Below are 21189 nucleotides of genomic sequence, written 5' to 3' on the forward strand. Positions count from 1 at the left end.
AGATACTTGAAAGTTTAACAGCCATTATTGATGTGTGAAATGTGGAAGTACCTTTGCATGTAAGCAGCCACTTCATGCCCCCTTTCCCCCTCCTCACCCCCACTTCCCTGCACAATAACACACCGGGTCAAACCGTCACCCTCCCAACCCCAATTCGGTCTTGCCTACGCACTGAATGGATGACTCCTTCGTATTTTAAAGCATTAAATGATAAAATGAGCTAACCTTACGCTGTGAATAATACTGTTTCCCAACCTATGAATAATACTCCATAAGGTTTGGCTCAATGATAAGATAAGTTTGTTTTCGGATGGTGACTCATCACCACCACTACCACCACCATTACCACCACCATTACATGATAGGTCTTGGTCCCGTGAGTACTTCAGTTCATATATAGTTAATATATAAATTAAGGACAAGGTGTGAGTAATCATGGACAAATGATTGGAGAAGATGGTATATGCTTGGTAAATCACTATTGATTAAGTGTCGGGTGGTGTCTGCTGTTACATTTTAAGTGCGTGTTTCAACAAAGTGTCCAAACAAGAAAAAGAAAAGTCTGAATGCCGATAAAAGATTTTGATTAGCATGTTGTCTGCCAAGCATTGCACTCACTCCCCCGCACAGTATTAGGTTCAACGTATCAGTTTATTGCAGACAGAATTAACCTGCATTCAAAAAATTCCACAGATTTGTTTTCAGTGGCACCGATCTGTCACACCATGTGTGCGTATCAATTGAAGCCCCATCACACGAGGGAAATGGCGCGCGCGCGCGCACACACACACACACACACACACACACACACACACACACACACACACACACACACACACACACACACACACACACACACACACACACACACACGCACGCATAGTGTTCTGGAAGTAACTACATAGTTCCAGGCCACAACAAAGTACAAGTTGCAGTAGGTATGATCCATATTCGATACTGAAGGCATCACCAAATTGTGTAGCTTCCCAGTAGGCAACACGTTACATATCTTTCCAATTGGAGGACTGGGGGCGGGGGAGGAGTGGGAGTGGCGGTGGGGGCATCACTTTATTCCAACAATCAAATGATGAAACATCATAAACAATGATAAAAACGAGGTGTTGTCTTCAGTCTCTTTCACATGTTTCATCTACCATTTGCTGCTGAGCGTTTCATCACAAACTTTACAATTCTGTTTTGATAATGGACCCCTCAAATGTCATGCATACAAATTGTTCAATAGCCCATTGAAAAGACCGTTTGTAGTACTGTACTTAACTTTAAAAAATTGGGAATTTTAAGAATTGGGTAATTAGGTATTCTGCTGAAGAATGTAATTTTCTTTTCATATTATTCAACACTGAATAAATTGGATGTTTCTCTGATCTTCCAACATACCATATATAGAGAATTGCATTTCAGCTATAATTTTATGAGTTGGGTAAAAATCTTTCAATGCTTGCAAGAAAACGGCCTAAAGATAATAGAATGCGAGGCCCGGACATGAAACGCCAAAGTTCATCTTGTACTTATCTTTAAAACTGCTGGATCTTTAGTTGAATGTTTGAAGACTTTTTTTTCCTTCCCCTCCTGGCTGGTGTGGGTCCCATTCCCATGGATACTCACTCTCACGACCTTGCAAAAAATTCCAAAAACAGGTGCGAATAGAAAATGTTACACTGGGAATCGAAACAGCAGTGAATACAGCCCCAATGATTGCAACCCTCCCCCCCACCCCCCCCACAAAAACAAAGGGGGTTGGGTGTGGGGATTATAGAGCAAAATGTCACCAAATATAGACGCATACTTGGGAGAATGATAGAAAAGCAGGAAGATCGAAAAATAAAGAGCTGGACAGCTTGGAAATAGACAGAGAGGCTTGCTGAAGTGATTAAGAAGAGGTCAACTAAACTGGGATGGAGTGGGTTGTAATAAATGCCCAAGACCAAGGACACCATCAATGGCTCAAAGAAGATGGTAGGATTGAGTCAATCGGACAAGTGTAGGTTCTGTAAGGTAGAAACAGAAAGCACCTATCACCTTCTCTCAGGATGTTAAAAAAAACTCATGTCAGAACAAGTATACACACAGAGGCATAACAATCCATGCACAGTAATCCACTGGCACGTTAATATCCAGCCAGTTTCAGAATAATCTTCAATATCCAATCTCAGAATAGTCATGGAAGCACAAAGCAAAAGCGATCGTTGAAAGTGAGGACATAATGCTCCTGTATGACCTGAGCATCCCATCAAGCGTGAATATAGAAACCAAAGCATTGTGATTGAACATGGTAATCAAATACAAAAAGATAAATACTGCATTGCGAATCGAGGTATCAGAACCCAGCAACTTTGTTCTAAATAACACGGAAATGAGAAGAGTATGACCTGGCCATCAATGTTTCTGGCCACCAAGTTTGAACAAGATCGGTAAATGCATGTCCGAGAAATGGTTGAGGACGTGTTCGACGCTGGTTTTTTTTTCTCTGCCATCATCAAAATGGCCACCAGTTGGCCATGATCTCCGTATGTTTTCCATTAAGCGTGAACATCGTTACGGTTCAGGGGTTACCACAGGGGAGAGTTTGGAGGGTGTGTCCCCAGATTCTCTCCCTGACCTTCAGACCTGAGGCTGCCAGCTACGGATAACTCCGCGGTCCAGGGGTTGCTTGGCAACCATGGATGCCAATTGAAATAACCAAACCGAGCAGGGTCCTCGCTGATTAACTACCATGTTACCTTACCAGTGCTATGGTGGTCCTAATTCGGGAACTGCCCTCAACGTTCACCACTCTATTTAATATGTACAGCCAAGTGAAGCATGGGTGAACATTGGCTATTGGTACGAGCAAATTTGTGGGGTAAAACATCTCGCCTATCTATGTGTACACATTATGTCAAACCCATTAAGGAAAAGACATAAATGAGCAGGTCTGAAACATTTAACAGTTAAAAAACAAATAGCATTTATTCACATGCACACACACACACACACACACACACACACACACACACGCACGCACGCACGCACGCACGCATGCACGCACACACGCAAACAAACAAACAATAATCATGGGGCAAGTACTCGTATCTACAAAGTAAGAGAAAGGCAATTTACAGCAAAGACACAGACGAGCCAAATCTTAATTCCTGGCACGTATTTTCCCCTTATATAGTAAAGCCTCAAATATAATGGAGCTGAGGTTCCTGGAAAATTCCCTGATAGTTAAAACCGCAATCATTAAAACCAAGGGCCATTGGGAAGAGGGGGATTCGGTTCCTGGACTTCGAGAAAATAAAATATCGAAGGAGATCAATGGCAGCTAGAAATAAACACATTACAACAAGTAAAAAAGACAAAATTTCATAGCCCCCGTTGTTTTAGTAATTTTGCTGGATGGAGTTAAAGGGCTCGCCCATATTTATGTATAACTAAAATGGCCATCAATCTACCAATCGGCCATCTTTGATCAGATCGCAAAATAAACGAGGTGCAAATGCATGCCATCATATACTGTGCTTGTGCCAAGTTTGAACAAAATCAGACCGTGCATGTCTAAGAAATGGTTGGTGACACATTTAAGTAACAAAATGGCCACCAGTCGGCCATCTTGGATCTTATCTGGAAAAAAAAGATGTGCACATGTAATCTATCATTTTTATCTGTGTTACATGTTTGAACAAAATCAGTAAATGCATGTCCGAGAAATGGTTGAGGACGTGTTCAACATTGGGTTTGTTCCATCTAAAATAGCCATCAGTTAGCCATCTTGCATCTGTTGTAAAAAAAAAGAGATGCTTATGTAAGCCATCATTCTTTATCTGTGTACCAAGTTTGAACAAGATCAGTAAATGCATGTTTGAGAAATGGTCGAGGATGTGTTCGATACCAGGTTTAATTTTTACAACTAAAATGGCCGCCAATCTACCAGTCGGCCATCTTTCATCAGATAGCAGAATGAAGCAATGTGCACATGTTTGCTATCATGTAGTGTGCTTGAGCCAAGTTTGAACAAAATCAGACCGTGCATGTCTGAGAAAGGGTTGTGGACACATTTAAGTAACAAAATGGCCACCAGTCAGCCATATTGGATCTGATCTCAAGCAAAAATGACTTACATATGTAAGCCATCATTCCTTATCTGTGTGCCAAGTTTGAACAAGATCGGTAAATGCATGTCCGAGAAATGGTTGAGGACGTGTTCGACACTGTTTTTTTTTTTTTTACATCTGAAATGGCCGCCAGTCGGCCATCATTGATCACATCTTGAAACAAAATGATGTGCTTATGTATACCATCATGTGTTGTCTTCCTATCAAGTACAAATTAAATTGGTCCATACATTTCCGAGATATGGTTGCAGATGCACAGACGCACGCATGAACACAAAAATAGAGACCAAATCCATAAGCACCTGTTACGGACTAAGTCCATTTGGGGCTAATAATCATGTAAATACAATAAATACAGTGTAAGTTGAACAACACAAGCATTTTACATTTTAAATTTATTACAAAACAGCTAGGTGGGTGAGAGTAAACATATTACGTACTCGTTCGTACTGTTCTCTGCCATATAAAGAAAACACAAGACTTAGCTCGGTAGTGATGATGATGGTGATGCTGCTGCTAAAGGAAAGAGAGTGGGGGTTAGAAAGATGTGGATGTAGAACTTGCCCTGGCTGTTAGATCATCAGGAGCATGACAAAGTTACCTGCTGGCCATCCCATTAAGCGTGGGTTTGGTGGCCATCCCATGTATAACAAGGCTAAAATGATCCTAGCCACCTTGACTCGGAGCAGATCTCTGCTTGGACAGGAAGGTATGAGATGGTATCCTCTTCCAAAATAATCCCGTCTCTTCGGCATTAAAAATCTGCTCTGACATATATCCCTTCGCCTTGATTCCTTCCCTGAGCCATGGTTGAACTGGAGCCTTCGGCCCCGGGTGCCTTGTGAAAACGTTGATAAATCTGCAATGGGTTCTCCCACACATCGACCCACTCAAAGTCCGCGTAAATCCTCCAATGACTTCTTCCGTACACTGGTCCACTTGAAGGCATTTTTAGATTTCGTAAGTATATTGATGACTTCCATCCTCTGTTTGTGTGTTTGTTTGTGTGTGTTTGTGTGTTTGTTTGTAGGCACGATAACTCGAAAACGGAAGAAGCTACCAATGTCAAATTACACCACGTGATTCAGGAGCGTGATGGTTAGATTAGATTCAGGAGAGCGCTGATTAGATTTTGGTCATAATCGGTCAAAGGTCAAGGTCACAGTGAGGTCAAACATAATTCCGTAAATTCATGTGGAGAAATTGAGTATTTTTGCTTCGGTCGATGTTGCGAGTTCGTTTTAACTTCGATTTTAATTTTGTCTTCGGTTTTTGCGATCGCTTAGGACGCTTAACACTCGGTTGTCGAAATTCTGGTAAAAAATCTGATGTTTTGGAGACGTTTTAAGATTGTATAAAAAATATTTCACTCGCCGCGTCACGGCTCGTCACGTGGTGCAGCGCGTTCGAGCAGACGCATCGTTGAGTCACGTAAAGGTTTTGCGTGTGTGCGCTGACGATGTTTTCGATAAAGATGGTGTTTAAAAGTCATTTTTTATCCCAATAAAAGTTATCGTCGCATGCCTGACTCGCTTAACCGTCGGATTATGTAAAGATTGTTGGTGGATGGCCGAATATTACGGTTTTGTGACTTTGATAAAATAATATTAAATAATTGCGTGGAGAAATGGAGATTTTTACTTCAGTCGATGTTACGATTTTTGATGGTTTGGTACAGAATCATCGTAGAAACTTCTGGTTTGCGTCGCTACATTCTCAAGAGACAGCTTTTATTAGACAAGGTCAGAGGTCAAGTTGACGATTTTGTAAGTACCAGTCTATGACTGCTTGTTTGTTTCTTCCTCAATCCAAACATTAAGCACTTTTTCCATCCTTTTAATATGATGATCACAGGATTAGAATGAGCCTTTTGCGCTGGCTGGAACCCTTGCACAGATATTTCACTCATGTTTACACACAGTTGATTCATCGAACCAGTAATGGCAGCCCACAGATGCCACTTTTTCATTTCTTGCCGACGTATCTAACAATTCTATTTCTTTGCACAATGTCATAACCTTTCTCTGCCTTTTGGCATGATTAAATTTGTCGATCGTTTTACGTTTGGGCGCCATTGTTACCTGTTGTGTGTCTTCAAGATCTTGTAGATCTAGTATTAAATGATCTCCGTATGTCATTACCTGTTCGATGGTGATTCATTGCTGTATTAAATTTAGCTTCGTTCGGTATACTGGTCTGATTACTTAAATTAATGGTGCATGAGAAACAAGGAAATGCTCGTAATGAGAGGTAATCGTACAGCTGGTGTATGCAAACAATGACGCATCTCAGATCAAAAACCATGATTGGCCGAAATTCAAAAACGCAATAAAGAAATCTGAACGCAATTGGTTGACTGCGATATGGGAGAGTTTACTGTACAGAGTTACGTATACAAGACATGGTGCCATCACTCAAATTGGGAAAGTAGACGAGAGTATGAGAAGATAGAAGCAGGGTGGAGTATTGGGTCGAATCCTATCTTACCGGACACAGACAATGCATGCCTGTGTCGGTCCCAAAGTGAAGGAGGGGAAAGGATGGGGGTGATGAGGGATATGGGGGTGTCGATGCGGTGTTGGGATGTGGTGCTAGGTGGTTGAAACCACCAGGTTAATAGTTCCCATGCCACTGTCTACCCTTCGATTCTTGCGCTAGTGGCAACTCATGCAGAGTCGCAGCACCGGCAGATGGTAACGACATTGCAGATGGTAACTTGATCAGGAATACAGCACAGATGGTAACTCGATCAGGAATACAGCGCAAATGTAACAATAACGACTCCCTCAATGACGAGGCAGTTTTCCCCAGGGGTTCCGTTCGTTCCTCTCGCGAATCAGGCTTATATTGAGGCTGGCTGGGGGTGTGATATCAAATGCTCAGAGGCTCTTCCCACCTGCTTGTGGTTGTTTCTGATTGGTTCTCCAATTGCGGAATGTTCCAGTCTTTTCCAGAAAGGTCTCTGGTGACTGGCAACTACCCTTCCTGAAGATTCCTTTCTCTGCCATGGCTATCATCATTTTAGCCCTGGGATCCCTTTTCACTGTAATAATTGTTCATGTGGCGTTCGCGTTTTGAAGGGAAAATGCAGGGAAACAAGGAAAGGGATTTATTTGAACGCGAGGACTGAATGTGTGTTCACTCAGGAATGATTATCTAAAGTACGGTTCGAGGCTCGGGTGAAAACTGTTGGGGAAATAGAGGAGGCATGAATGAATGAAGAAGGAAGGTTTCTGAGGGGAGCCTGGGAAATGAAAGGATAACGGATTGGAGCTGGAGGGGTGAACAGTAGATTGATGTACTGCGGGATTCAAAACCGAACTGATGACTTGAAAGTGGATTGAAGCAGATAGATGGAGTGAGAAGGTTGAAAGTGGGTAGAGAGGGGGAAAACATTACACCAAGGATGAAACAGACGATCTCACAACACATTTCCCTCCAATCCGCCAGACAAAGGGCAAAGACTTACCTACACACAAACGAATGAAATAACTATGTCGGGAATTCCTACGTGTTCATGGATGTTCTCCCTGGGGGGTTTATTCCCACAACCGCAACAATAGAAACGAAGCATTGTGACTGGACACAGTATTCAAATACAAAAAAAGGAAAAAAGACTGCATTGCTGATCGAGGTGACGGTACCCAGCGACTTTGGCCTAAATAACACGGAAATTAGAATAACGACAAAGTACCAGGATCCGAAAAATGAAGCCAAAATAATATGAAAGCTGAAGAGCACCGATGATGTGCCAGTGATAGTTGGAGTAATGGGGATCATATGAAATAACCTCACTGAGATTTTCAAAACGACCGGTGGAAATGATGACAAATTAACTACAATTGGAGATATCCCAGGTTCAGTGAGAGAACCCTTCAACCAAGGGTGTGAGAACCGCAAAACATCACAATTTCGTTTTTGAAACGTGATCCGACAAAATAATAAAAATTGGGGGTATTTTGAGTCCCGGGAGAGAGAACTTTGTTCCACCTTCTGAAATGTTCAAATGGACATTACAATCGGTGGGGCAAGCCTGATGCGTATGCCAATCAGCCTCTCTACGGTATATGGGAATTCAAAGCTGGAGTCTGGCTGGACGTGTACCTTCCTTGAAAATTGGCCAGAGTGAATTTTGTTTTTACAAGAAATCAGACCTGACGATTGGAAGTTCTCTTGCAGACCTGATGACACTGTAAGCACATAGCTCATGATGCTGGGTCATCAGTGTGACCAGTCCTCATTTTCATAAATGCCAAGGTGAGCCAATGAAAAAGCCAACGAGTGGTCACACTGCGGGTCAGTGGTTCACAAGTCACATACTGTGTTGATTTTGACACTGACTAATAATGCCATTATACAGTTCATGTAAAAGTACACCGACACACATACATGTCCCTCCATGGACCACTTAAAGATCACTTAAAAAAATGCCATCACAAAGGTTGAATAGTCTGCGCTGTCTGATTGGCTGCCGGACTTCCAGGTAGCCAATCATATCTCGTCCACCAATCAAGTGCATAATATAATTAGAGTGTGCATGAAATGTCAGAGGTCATCACAATAAATTATTTATCGTCGCCTCTTGTTTCACCGTGGGTTAGCGTGTGTGCTGGCGTCTATTAATTTACAAAGGCAAAAGCTCCGTTTGGTAAAGGAGCAAAATCCCTGAAAGGGTCATCAACCTCCTATTCTGAAGAAGATACCTGTTCGGCTTAAGAAAACATCCTGAGACGTTAGTTTGCACTGCACATAAGTGGTTCCGGTATAAACCAATGCTATTTCTTGGGGGATTAACACATTCCTTGAGCAAACCCACATGGTGGACGTATCACCATATATGGGTGCGATATGGAGGCAGCGACAAACAGCTTTTTGTGTTCGCAAAGCCAGGTGTCTGTTTCCTGCAGGCTGGCTGCAACCTGCCCGGGGTTTGAACTCTGCTCCAGGGCCTTGGTGCGAAAAAGCCACAAAGACACAGCTATATACTGTCACATAGCAAGTGCCATACACTGCAATTATGACAACAATGCATCTCCACACAAGGCGGTTATCTTTACGATCAATACCAGTGTATGCGGTCATACCTGCAATGAACACAAATAACTTCTTTTTAATGTAAGGTTTGGTTTTCATTGCCTCCACAACTATTACTTGCCTAATTGTGGGAGAAGTGGGATAAAAGGAACGCGCCACCCGATTTACTCATCTTCGCTATTGTGGTGAAACTATTTCTGAAACGCCAAATGTCACTTTGATACATATTCAGTAAATCTTGAGTTATTTAACTCTTGAAAGCCACTGGAGGACATTTACTTCTTGCGTAAGCAAAGATGGTTTACTTCCCCCCCCCCCCCCCCCGTATGAACAGATGTATCATGTTTGTTGTGATACATTTCTACTTTGATCATCAAATACATCTGGTGTCAATAAATTTTCAAAATTGATCATCCCACTGCAAATGACTAGTGGACTTGCTGGGATTATCTTTTTTAATAGTGAGGGTTCGTAATGTTGAACATCTTAAGATTGCAGTAAGTACACTGTTTCACCCAGTAAATGGCAATTGTGATGCATTTCATGGTGATTTATTATAGGTCGTGATATTGACCAACTAATAAATTATTCTGATGTTCAAGGCCTTGATTGAAAGTGTCAAGGAATGTGGTTTTCCACAATTGACCGATGTGCTGTTTCCCATCTCGTTTCCTTAAGGTGGTGGAGACCAAGGCCCTCCATGTCATTGGCATCACAAAACAGAGGCCGGAGTCTCAAGGTCTGCTTCTTGCTCATGATCCAAAGTTATCTGCTTGATCTGAACCCATGGGTATCCCCACTGTCTGCTGGAGTATATTGTTGCCAAATGTAAAGAATCTGTTATTGAGGAGAATTCGAATACTTTCTTTCAGTTTATTTTTTGAAAAACTACATGGATATTGATTTTCCTTAAAAGACCCGTTTTCTCTTTTTTGATAGACTTTAATGTATACTTATTATTTCACTAGCAAATACAACCCGTCGCTTCGCTGGCTATACACTGCGGGGGTGGGGGGGAGGGGGGAGGGGAGAGAGAGGAGGCAGGGAGGGAGAGGAGATGATGGAGGGAGGGAAAGCTTGGAAGTGGAGGGGAAGTGTGAGGAAGGGGAAAGAGGTGGGGGAGAGCGATGCCTCACCAGACATTGCTATACACTGTGGGGGACGGGGGGGGGGTTAGAGAGAGGAGACAGGGAGGGGAGAGGAGATGATGGAGGGAGGGAAAGCTAGGAAGTGGGGGGAAGTGTGAGGCAGGGGAGAAAGGTGGGGAGAGCGGTGCCTCACCAGACATTGCTATACACTGCGGGAGGGAGGGATGTGAGGAGGGGGTGACAGAGAGAGAGAGAGGTTGGAAAGAGGGATGGGAGAGAGGGGGAAGGGTTGGGACGTAGAGGGGTGAGGGATTCCAGCAGATGTGACACCCAGTTTCTCGTACATCCGAGAGACCGCACACACATTGATGAATCACCCTTCCTGTGAAACGCCGGGATGACAGTTTATAGCTGGGTCGGGATTTGAATCCAGGCTACACAAAGTGAGCATGTGTAGCATTTGGCTTTCCTGCCGTGATGTGGCGATTCCTTACTTCATAACTGAAAAGATTTTTTCTCATTGTGATTATATAATTTATTTTGCCTTCCAACCTCCGGTACAGAACTGCGATATCGCAATTGAAACTTCAAGACCATGCGCCAAGTGGCTTTACCATGCAATGCACGAAACATTTCGAAAAACTTTTTAAAGTGAAACATTTAATTACTTCTGCCACCGAAGGTGGAGTTCTTTGTGTTCTTTGTGTTCTTTGTGTTCTTTGAAAAAGAAGTTCTTTGTGTTCATTGCAGGTATGACCACATACACTGGTATTGATCGTAAAGATAACCGCCTTGTGTGGAGATGCATTGTTGTCATAATTGCAGTGTATGGCACTTGCTATGTGACAGTATATAGCTGTGTCTTTGTGGCTTTTTCGCACCAAGGCCCTGGAGCAGAGTTCAAACCCCGGGCAGGTTGCAGCCAGCCTGTAGGAAACAGACACCTGGCTTTGTGAACACAAATAGCTGTTTGTCGCTGCCTCCATATCACACTCATATATGGTGATATGTCCACCATGTGGGTTTGCTCAAGGAATGTGTTAATCCCCCAAGAAATAGCATTGGTTTATAATGGAACATTTTTTTTTTGTCTCTCAAGGGACACTGGATACCATTGACCAGAGTCACAGGGCCAGGCTGAATGGCAGAGCTGAACTGTTCAGGGAGCTGAGGCGTAAAACTGTTCGTGCGCTAAGGGTGGACAAGGAGGCCTATGTGCGAGGAATCTGTGAGGGGGTAGAGCATCTCCTGTGGACAGGTGATTCTCATCCCGCTTACAGGGGAATTCGCACATTGCGTTCATCCAAGCCCATCCCTCAGAGCACTGCAGTTAGAGCAGAGAGTGGTAGGCTCTTGACAGAGGAGTCTGAAGTGAAGGGCCGCTGGGCCAGGTACTTTGAGCGGTTGTACCAGGCTGATCCACCAGCTGTCGAGTTGGACATCAGGGGTGTTACAATAACTGTTGCTGACCCTCCAATCAACTGTGGTCCACCTTCGCTTGTGGAAACACAGGCTGCGGTGAACCGGTTGAAATGGGGTAAAGCTCCAGGGATCTGTGGCATCCATGCTGAACTTCTCAAGGCTGGTGGAAATGCTGCACTCATGTCGTTGTATGCAGTTCTGTGCTCTGCCTGGAACACAGGCATCATCCCAACTGACTGGAAGAGGGACCTTGTTGTCCCTCTCTGGAAAGGGAAGGGTAATCGCCAAGACTGCAAAAACTACCGGGGGTGACACTGCTCTCAGTGTCGGGCAAGGTCTTTGCTCGGATAATTCTTGATATGGTTCGCCACCATCTGCATGAGCACCAGTGTCCAGAGCAGTCAGGCTTTACACCAAAGAGGTCAATGATTGACCGTATCCTTGCTCTTTGGGTCCTCACCGAACGCAGCCGAGAGTTTCGGCAGGGGCTGCTTGCAGCCTATATTGATCTCTGTAAAGCATTTGATTCAGTGAATCTGGATGCCCTCTGGAGGATTCTTGGTCTTCGTGGGGTGCCACAAAAACTGATCGATCTGATGTCTGAACTTTACTCGGGTACTGAGAGTGCTGTGAGATGTGGTGATACCATCTCTGACTTATTTCCAGTTGCTACTGGAGTTCGTCAGGGGTGTGTACTGGCCCCCACACTTTTCAGAACTTGTATGGACTGGATAAAAGGGAGGATGTCGGAGAGATCAAGCTGCGGTGCATCGTTTGTGAATGTCAAGATCTCTGACCTTGATTTTGCAGATGATGCAATCATCTTTGCAGAGACTTTAGATGTCCTTTTGGGGGCCCTCGAGGTGCTGAATGAGGAGTCGGAGCTGCTGGGATTACGAGTTTCCTGGGTCAAAACTAAGATCCAGGCTTTCAATGACATCTTGGATGCCACTGTCCTGTCTGTGCCTGTTTGTGGTGAGGATGTTGAGTCATGGAGAGATTCACTTACCTTGGCAGTGATATTCATGTCTTTGCTGGCTGTGAGTCAGAGGTCAATCGACGTCTGGGTCGGGCCTGGGGAGTCATAGATTCACTGCATAATGGGGTGTGGCGCTGCCGGTACCTGTGCGGGAGGCCGAAAGTCTGAGTCTTCAGGTCCTTGGTGCTTCCAGTGTTGCTCTATGGATGCGAGACTTGGACTCTGACCAAGGATCTGAGACAGAGACTTAATTCCTTTAGTACCAGGTCTCTTCGGAGAATCCTTGACTATCGCTGGTCGGACTTTGTGTCCAACGAGCGGTTGCTGAGAGAGACTCAAATGAGATTTGTTCCCTGCATAGTCCGTGAGCGTCAGCTGCGGCTGTATGGACATGTGGCTCGTTTTCCTGACGCTGATCCTGCTCACTAGATTCTCTCAGCGAGGGAGTCTCGTGAGTGCAGGAGGCCAATGGGCCGACCACGTGCCTCATGGTTGCAGCAGGTTGATCGACATCTCAAGGAGATGGGGATGGGCCAGCCATCTGCCTGGGGGATGGGCAGACGGAGGCCCCTGGAGTACCGGCGGAAAGTGGACGCAGCCACACGCTGCTCTGGCGCATGCTCCCATACCTGACCTGACCGAAGGTGAAGGTTATTTTGGTGCAGATCCGTATCCAGATCCGGACACGATAATTATTTAATTTTTAAAGTGATTCTTCACCATTGAGTGATCAGGCCAAAAACGATAAAGCACTATGTAGCACGTTATTTCAAAAATGTTTTGGGCCCGATATGTTCTTGTGGATCAGGCATTACATGGCGAAGGTATATGTTCTACCGAGTGCTCTTCTAGTTTTTATTTGTATTTATCTATGCCAAAGTGACAGGTCGTATAATGGCAGAAAAAAAGGGGAAACGTCGTGGAAAATAAATTTTCACATTTTCAGTTAGTCAGCTACCGCCTGTTGCACCGCAGAACAACACGTGGCCAACGCAGGCGAGTAGCACTGAACTTTGTTCAAGTCGATCGATATGCAGTATTCAGTGACAGTGCCAATATTGTTGAGTGCATGCCATGTGCCTTCACTCCAACGAAATGTTTGATCATAAACGGCTCACTTGGCACACGATTAGCAATCGCTGAACCATGATATTAAACATGCAGCCATGGATGCCCAAAATGTCAAATATATCAGAATTGTACAAATGAACACTTTTTTTAGGAGTCGGAACTGCTTCTAAGTTCAGTTCTGGAACTTAGAATTTCGTTATTTCGATTCGTTTCAGAGATTCTTGAGGTTATCGCATGTGCGGAAATGAAATAATGCCACGGACGCAAGCATCTCCGGGCGTTTATAAGTAGTGCAGTGTACCCAGCTATTCGTAGATATGACGAACAGGCATTCGATAATATGAGTGAGGAAAGTGAAAAAAAAAGACTTTAGCATTAAAATCGTTGTGGTCTGTTCCAAGTCAAGGCATGGTTGAGCAGGCCAAAAAACATGGCGGCTTCAGACCCCAGCGAGATTTCCTTGGAAACGCCTTAAGACCCCATACGCCTCACCAAACGTTACTATACACTCTGGGAGGGGGGTGGGAGTGTGGCAATGAGTGGGCAGTGGGGAGGGAGTGGTTTGAGAGGAGGTGAGCATGAGGGAAGGGAAGGAAGCATGAGAGGAGGGGAAGGGGCAGCAGCGAGAGGGGAGGGGAAGTGGTCGCAGCGAGAGGGGAGGGAAGGGAGGGACAGAAAGGGGGGAGGGCAAGGGGCAGCAGCAGTGAGAGGGGAGGGCAAGGGGCAGAGGCAGCGAGAGGAGAGTGTAAGGGGTGGTGGCAGCAAGAGGGGAGGGTAAGGAGCGGCGGAAGCGACAGGGGAGGGGAAGGGACGACGGCAGCGAGAGGGGAGGGGAAGGGGTGGAGGTAGCGAGAGGGAAAGGGAAGGGGTAGTGGCAGCAAGAGGGGAGGGGAAGGAGCAGCAGCCGCGACAGGGGAGGAGAAGGGACGACGACAGCGAGAGGGGAGGGGAAGTGGCGGAGACTGCGAGAGGGGAGGGGAAAGGGTGGTGGCGGCAGCGAGAGGGGATGGGAAGGGGCATCAGCAGCGAGAGGGGAGGGGAAGTGGTGGAGGCAGCGAGAGGGGAGGGGAAAGGGTGATGGCAGCGAGAGGGGGAGGGAAGGGGCATCATCAGCATGAGGGCAGGCAAAGATGGCAGGGTGAGAGGAGGGGAAGAAGACAGCATGAGAGGAGAGGCAGGGAAGAAGGCAGCGTGAGAGGCGGGGAAGAAGGCAGCGTGAGAGGAGTGGAAGATGGCAGCGTGAGAGGTGGGGAAGAAGGCAGTATGAGAGGCGGGGAAGAAGGCAGCGTGAGAGGAGTGGAAGACGGCAGCATGAGGGGAGGAGAAGGCAGCGTGAGAGGAGTGGAAGAAGGCAGCGTGAGAGGAGTAGAAGGCAGCATACCAGAGCATTACCAGGGCGATATAATGCGCCCAAACAGCATTTTCTCTTGAATCACTGTGTTCTATATAAAACCGGGCAGAAAATCTCATCTTCGATCTTTTTCCTCACTTATAATGATGTCTCATTCAATCCCGTTTCTCATATCGATTAGATTTAGAAAATGCTGATCATCCAATGCCCTTTAAAGCATCATAAAGCAGGCCATTCAACTTGCAACACTGGTGCGAATAGCTTACAAAAAAGCAGCTGATTGACAGAGTTATGTGTAAGAATGTTCCTGAGCTTTGTGATGATGATAGGCCCTTAGTGCCACAACAAGCTCGAATGAGGTAAGATCCTCGTCCTCTTAATGATGACGTCATAAAAACGAATATGACGTCATTGTGATGTATCAGGTTTGTGATAAATTATCTGTGCTCATGCCCGGCTTGATTCCTGCAAACAAAATTCAAACAGCTTGCCTAGTTTCGGAGATAATGGTACAGGCGATTTCCATTAGCGGCAATATTATCACGCCAACTTTTTTTCTAGAAAGAATTTCCAAAATCTGAGATGGTTACTGCCTGTGCGTGAGCTTTCTGCATATACATGGCAAGTTTCACGAAGATCCGATGAAAACTCTGGGTTGTGAAACAAAAAGATGTCAAAAAATAGGAATGACGTCATAAAAATTGATATGACGTCATAGTGATGTATCATATGAGCGGCAATTCATCTCTGCCAATGCCCTGTTCGATTCCCGCAAACAGAATTCAAAAAGCTTGCCAAGTTTGAGATCATTTTTAGGCGATTTCCGTTAGCGGAGATATTTTGACGTCATAACTTTTTGTCTAGGAGGAATTTTCAAAATCAGAGATGGTTACTGTCTGCGCAGGGTATTTTTTGCATATATATGCCTAGTTTCAGGAAGTTTCGATGAAAAATGTAGGCTGTGAAACAAATGAAACAAAAAACAAAAAATGTCAAAAAATAGGAATGACGTCATAAAAATAGATATGACGTCATAGTGATGTATCATATGTGCGGTAATTCATTTCTGCTAATGCCCTGTTCGATTCCCGCAAACAGAATTCAAAAAGCTTGCCTAGTTTGAGATAATTTTTTAGGCGATTTCCATTAGCGGAGATATTTTGACGTCATAACTTTTTTTTCTAGGAGGAATTTTCAAAATCGGAGATGGTTACTGTCTGCGCAGGGAATTTTTACATATATATACCAAGTTTCAGGAAGTTTCGATAAAAACTGTCGGCTGTGAAACAAAAAAGTCCACAAGAACAACAACGTGAGTAAGACTTAGAGATCCTCCACGAGGATCTAAAAACTGTCACACAATCATTCCTTCACCATCAAAAAACTCAGGAACAATGTAACACACAACTACATCACTGATATTTCAGCAATTGATTTGCATGATTTTTAAAGGGTGAAAGTTATTTTTTATGCCTGGCTTGGCAAACGATTAGATTATTACCAATTACCATTGATAAAATTATGCACCTGGAAACGCCCAAGCAATGTACGAATTGGACAAATGAACACTTTTTAGCATCGGAACTGCTGCTGAGTTAAAATCTGGGGCTTAAATTTTGTAATACCTCTTAGTTTGAGAGATTCTCGAGGTTATTGCATGTGCGCATATGATATAAAGCCACAAAAGCTAGGCGTCTCCGGGCATTTATAACCATTGCAATATACCCATCGATTTGTAGCTATGATGGACAGGCATTCGATAATATGAGTGAGGAAAGTGAAAAAAAAGACTATCAATAATAAATCGTTATGGCCTGTTCCAAATCATGACATGGTTGAGCAGGCCAAAAAACATGACGGTTTCAGACTTCAGCGAAGTAACCCAGGAAATGCCTTAAACCCCCAAATAGAGTGAGGTGGCTGAGGATCACCTGATGAAGGATATAATTAAATAAGGCTGTTAATTATCTTCAAAATGGGTGTTTTAATTAACCTAAACACCCAATTTCCCAATTTTCACTCTTGCACTTCCTTGGAGTTTTCTTTGTCTGCATGCAAAGTTTCAGGCTGCTAGCTTTTATGGTTTTGGAGTTATGGAGGAGACACACTCTCCATCTGTCTCTCTCTCTCTATCTATAACATTTATTCATATAGATTATAACATGAAAGGCAAAATGATGCTGCTACTGATCGCTATGGCACACAAGTTCTCTTCGACCTTTTGTGAGACGACCGAAGGATACATAGTAAGTCCTGTCTCAGGCATAACTCAAGCAGTCTTCGACAGCTCATATAAATCACCCACAAGGGATGAATTAACGTCACAGCCTTCTATTCCGATAGGGGAAACGCCGCATTTTTCTTTTCCCTGCCCTCTTTTTTTATAACTTCCTCATTCTGCTTTAAACTTAATTTCTATGTATTTTCATTCCAAACATCATCATTCCAATCACAAATTATTACAACACAATTAATATAACAAAGTAAAGCGTTAACAAACACTCATGATGTAAACGAATATAAATGCCATTCCAACATGAGGAAAGGCAGATACGCAACACGCGCGCGCGCGCACGCATGCACGCACGCACGCACGCACGCACGCACGCACGCACGCACGCACGCACACGGTCTCCTGCTTGGCAGACATCTAATCATGGAAACGCACTTACAACCTTTTGTACCTGAGTCACTTCTACAAAAATATCTCGTGATAAAACCTACCATGGGAGTAATTCACATAATCGTGGTCGTGATGCGTTGTTGCGTTAGCATTGCACTCCATCCGGATGAAATGGGTTAATAAACGAATTAGGAGATCGGAATAGCACTTCAATTCCCTCTAATCGCAGCCTGCCTTTCTGATGATGAACATATGGAAACCTCTGTATGGATCTTTACAAAAATATGGATTTCTGTAAAATACAGGAGTTTCACCCATGTGGGTATGAAGGGATATGAAGGGGTCTGAGTGGTGTAAAGGTCTAATGGGGTCTCTGAGACATTCGTAAAACATCAAGAATATCGTAGTTTAAAGCTGGAATAAATAAATTAACTCAGTAGTGCAACATGGCAATAACGGGACAAATGACCTCATGACTGTTTAAACCATTTATGTGCATTGTGGTCATAAATCTGATCCTAGAAGGTTTTGTCATGATTAACTTTGGGAGCTCAAAGTAGTAATGTCACAAATATACAAACATCTTGCTTTTATGTTTCTCGGTGCAGTAAATCGATGGAAAGGTAATTATATGTTGACAGAATTGACTGAACAGTTAATTTTATGTTGTTTTTTTTACTTCCGGTCGATATGCAAACCAACGACTCTGAACACATACACCACATGCACAACCAAGATGAATACAACTCAAAATTGCATGCATAATGTTTGTAAACCTCTGCATGCACTGTCTGGACCCAATAGTTCTTAAATGAAGTATCATTCAGCATTACACATGCTCTGGTTACGACGTTTACCTCATTCAGACAAAATCAGGTAACTTGCATTTATATACACAGAGATAGATAGAAAGAAGTTACATAGATGGGTATGAAGAGATCTAAGGGATCATAAGGATGTAAGGAGTCTGAAGGGTCTCAGGGATCCAAAGGGTGTAAAAGTCTAACTAAAGGGTCGAAAGGTCTAAAGGGGTCACTTAATGTTCGGTAAAACATCAAGAGGATCATCGTTACCTCCGCCATCAAAAGTGGGCAGAGGTTATGTTTTCACCCCCATCTGTCTGTTTTTTTGTCTGTGTGTTTGTCTGTCTGTCTCTGAACATGAGGTCTCAAAAATTTGTGGATGGATTTGTACAAAATATTGGTGGACAAGTTGGGTGTGTGACAAGGATGAATTGATTCGATTTTGGTGAAGATCCCAATCTGGAAATTTTTTCAGCAATTCTTCACCATTGAGTGATATCAGTGCAATCCAAAATGTAAACTGTTCATCCTGGCAGAGGTATGCGCCCTCCTGAGTGTCGTTCTAGTTTAAAGCTGTAGAAAACAATTTAACTTGGGAGTGCAACATGGCAATAACGGGGCCAAATGACCTCCTCATGACTCTTTAAACCCTCTATTTATGTGCATCATCATCATCATCATAAATCTGATCCTTGACAGTTTTGTCATGATTAACCTTGGGAGCTCAAAGCAGAAAGGTCATAAATAAACATCTTGCTTTTATACAATGGTCTGCAAAATATTCATCCCCCTCCAAAGTTTTCACTTTTTGATGCCACCTGAGCTTATTTCATGATGCTTTCAAATAAAATTTAATATATAGTCTTCCCAAATTATTCCAAAGTCATAAAGTTTTAAAAAAACATTGATGAAATGTGAATAAGTGAGATTAACAGAGAAAATAAGATGATTCTTAGTTACATTAAATTCAAACCCTTTCCATAATTAACCCTAAATCACTTCAGGAGAAAATTAAGTGTTTGAAAGGTTACACAATTAGAGTAATCATTTTCACCTGTTTGTCATCAGTGGTTTAACTAAAACAATTAAGCTCCCCCACTTATCTAAGGAGGTTTAAGGTGCAACTCACTTGGTCAATCAACAAGGCAAACATGAAGACCAAGGAGGTTTCCAAAGAAGTTAGACATTAAGTGGTGGAGAAGCACCGTTCAGGAGAGGGTTATGAGAAGATTTAAAAGTCACTCATTATCGCTTTGAGTACTATGAAATCCATCAGAAAGAAGGGGAAGACGTATCATACCATCCAGACTTTACCTAGATCAGGTCGCCCTTCCAAACTCAGCAGTCTGGCAAGCAGGATTTCCAAACTGGTTTGGGATTTCACTGTAAATCCAGCAATGAAAGATCTGAAAGGCTCTATGTCTGAGATGACGATCAGTGTTCATAAATCAACACTATACCATTTCTTTCACAAAGCTGGTCTCTCGGGGATAGATGGCAAGAAAGAAGCCATACTGAAAAAGATGCATCGAAAAGCTCATATGGAATTTGCAGAAAAGCATCTCGATAATACTGCAGGAATGTGGAGAAAAGTTTTGTGATGAGACAAGACTAAAATTGAACTTTTTGGTCTAAATTCAAAGCCATACGTCTGGCGCAGGCCTAACACAGCACATCACCCAGTCAACACCATTCCTACTGTCAAGCATGGTTGTCGCAGAATCATGTTATGAGGATGCTTTTCATCAACAAGGACTGGAAAGCTTGCCAGTACATAAGGGACATTGGACAGTGCAAAGTACAGGAGAATCCTTGATGAAAACCTGCTTGAGTCAGCCATGAATCTGAAATTGGGTTGGAGATTCACATTTCAGCAGGACATTGATCTGAAGCACAAAGCTAAAGCCACACTGGAGTGGTTGAATAAGAAGAAAATAAATGTTCTTGAGTTGCACAGTCAAAGTCCTGACTTAAACGCAATTGAGCATTTATGGCGAGACTTGAAGATTGCAGTCTATCGATGAACCCCATCGCACTTGGCAGAACGAGAGAAAATTTCACATGAAGAATGGGCAAATACTTCACAATCTCATTTTGAAAAGCTGGGATAGACAGACCCAAAAAGACTCAAAGCAGTCATTGCTACAAAAGGTGCTTCCACCAAGTACTGATGTCACGTGCTGAATACTTTTACAACCAGTGAATTTGGATTTGTAAATGTTTTTTGCAGGTATTCCTGACCTGTAACCTCCTTCAACTAGAACAGTGTTTAGTTTGATCTCTTCAGTTATCAACAAAAAAGTTCATTTGGAAAAAATGTTTGCACACAATTCAAAATTCTTCTCAATGTGGAATTATTGGTAGGGGGTGAATACTTTTGCAGGCTACTGTGTATATTGTTGGGAATTCGCGCCCGCCGGTGTGCGAGCGGCCACATAACTCGAATCGCGGCACGTCGCCCACCAGACGGACAATTCCGTCGTGACCCTCTCGGACTAACGCCGGGAACTAGTCACGGGTGGGCCTTTCGGCCTCACCACGATCGTGCCAATCGGCCCCCCGCGTGGGATAGGGTTGTTCGCCAAATTCGACCTACCTAAGTACCCACACGGAGGGTAGACCGGGCGATCGCACCTCGCCGCAGGTCGACTTCGGACACGGGCCACTTTAAGCTACCTGTTCCGTACTATCGGGATAACCGAG

At 43.7% G+C, this 21189-nt stretch overlaps 1 protein-coding gene across 6 annotated transcripts in view; it reads left to right on the forward strand.

Annotated features, from left to right (window-relative positions):
* Positions 1-21189, forward strand: part of LAP3 (leucine aminopeptidase 3) — a 110573-nt gene that overhangs the window by 30521 nt on the left and 58863 nt on the right. For all 6 annotated transcript variants that reach the window (XM_085848180.1, XM_085848173.1, XM_085848174.1 and 3 more), the window contains exon 2: positions 9828-9888. In XM_085848180.1, the coding sequence (XP_085704306.1) occupies positions 9850-9888 (39 nt within the window). In that variant the 5' untranslated portion in view covers positions 9828-9849. The remainder of the gene's footprint in view (positions 1-9827; positions 9889-21189) is intronic.

Source organism: Eptatretus burgeri, chromosome 12 (assembly GCF_056783735.1).
Source record: "Eptatretus burgeri isolate ZD-2024b chromosome 12, Ebu_testis_v1, whole genome shotgun sequence".
Classification (NCBI taxonomy): domain Eukaryota; kingdom Metazoa; phylum Chordata; class Myxini; order Myxiniformes; family Myxinidae; genus Eptatretus; species Eptatretus burgeri.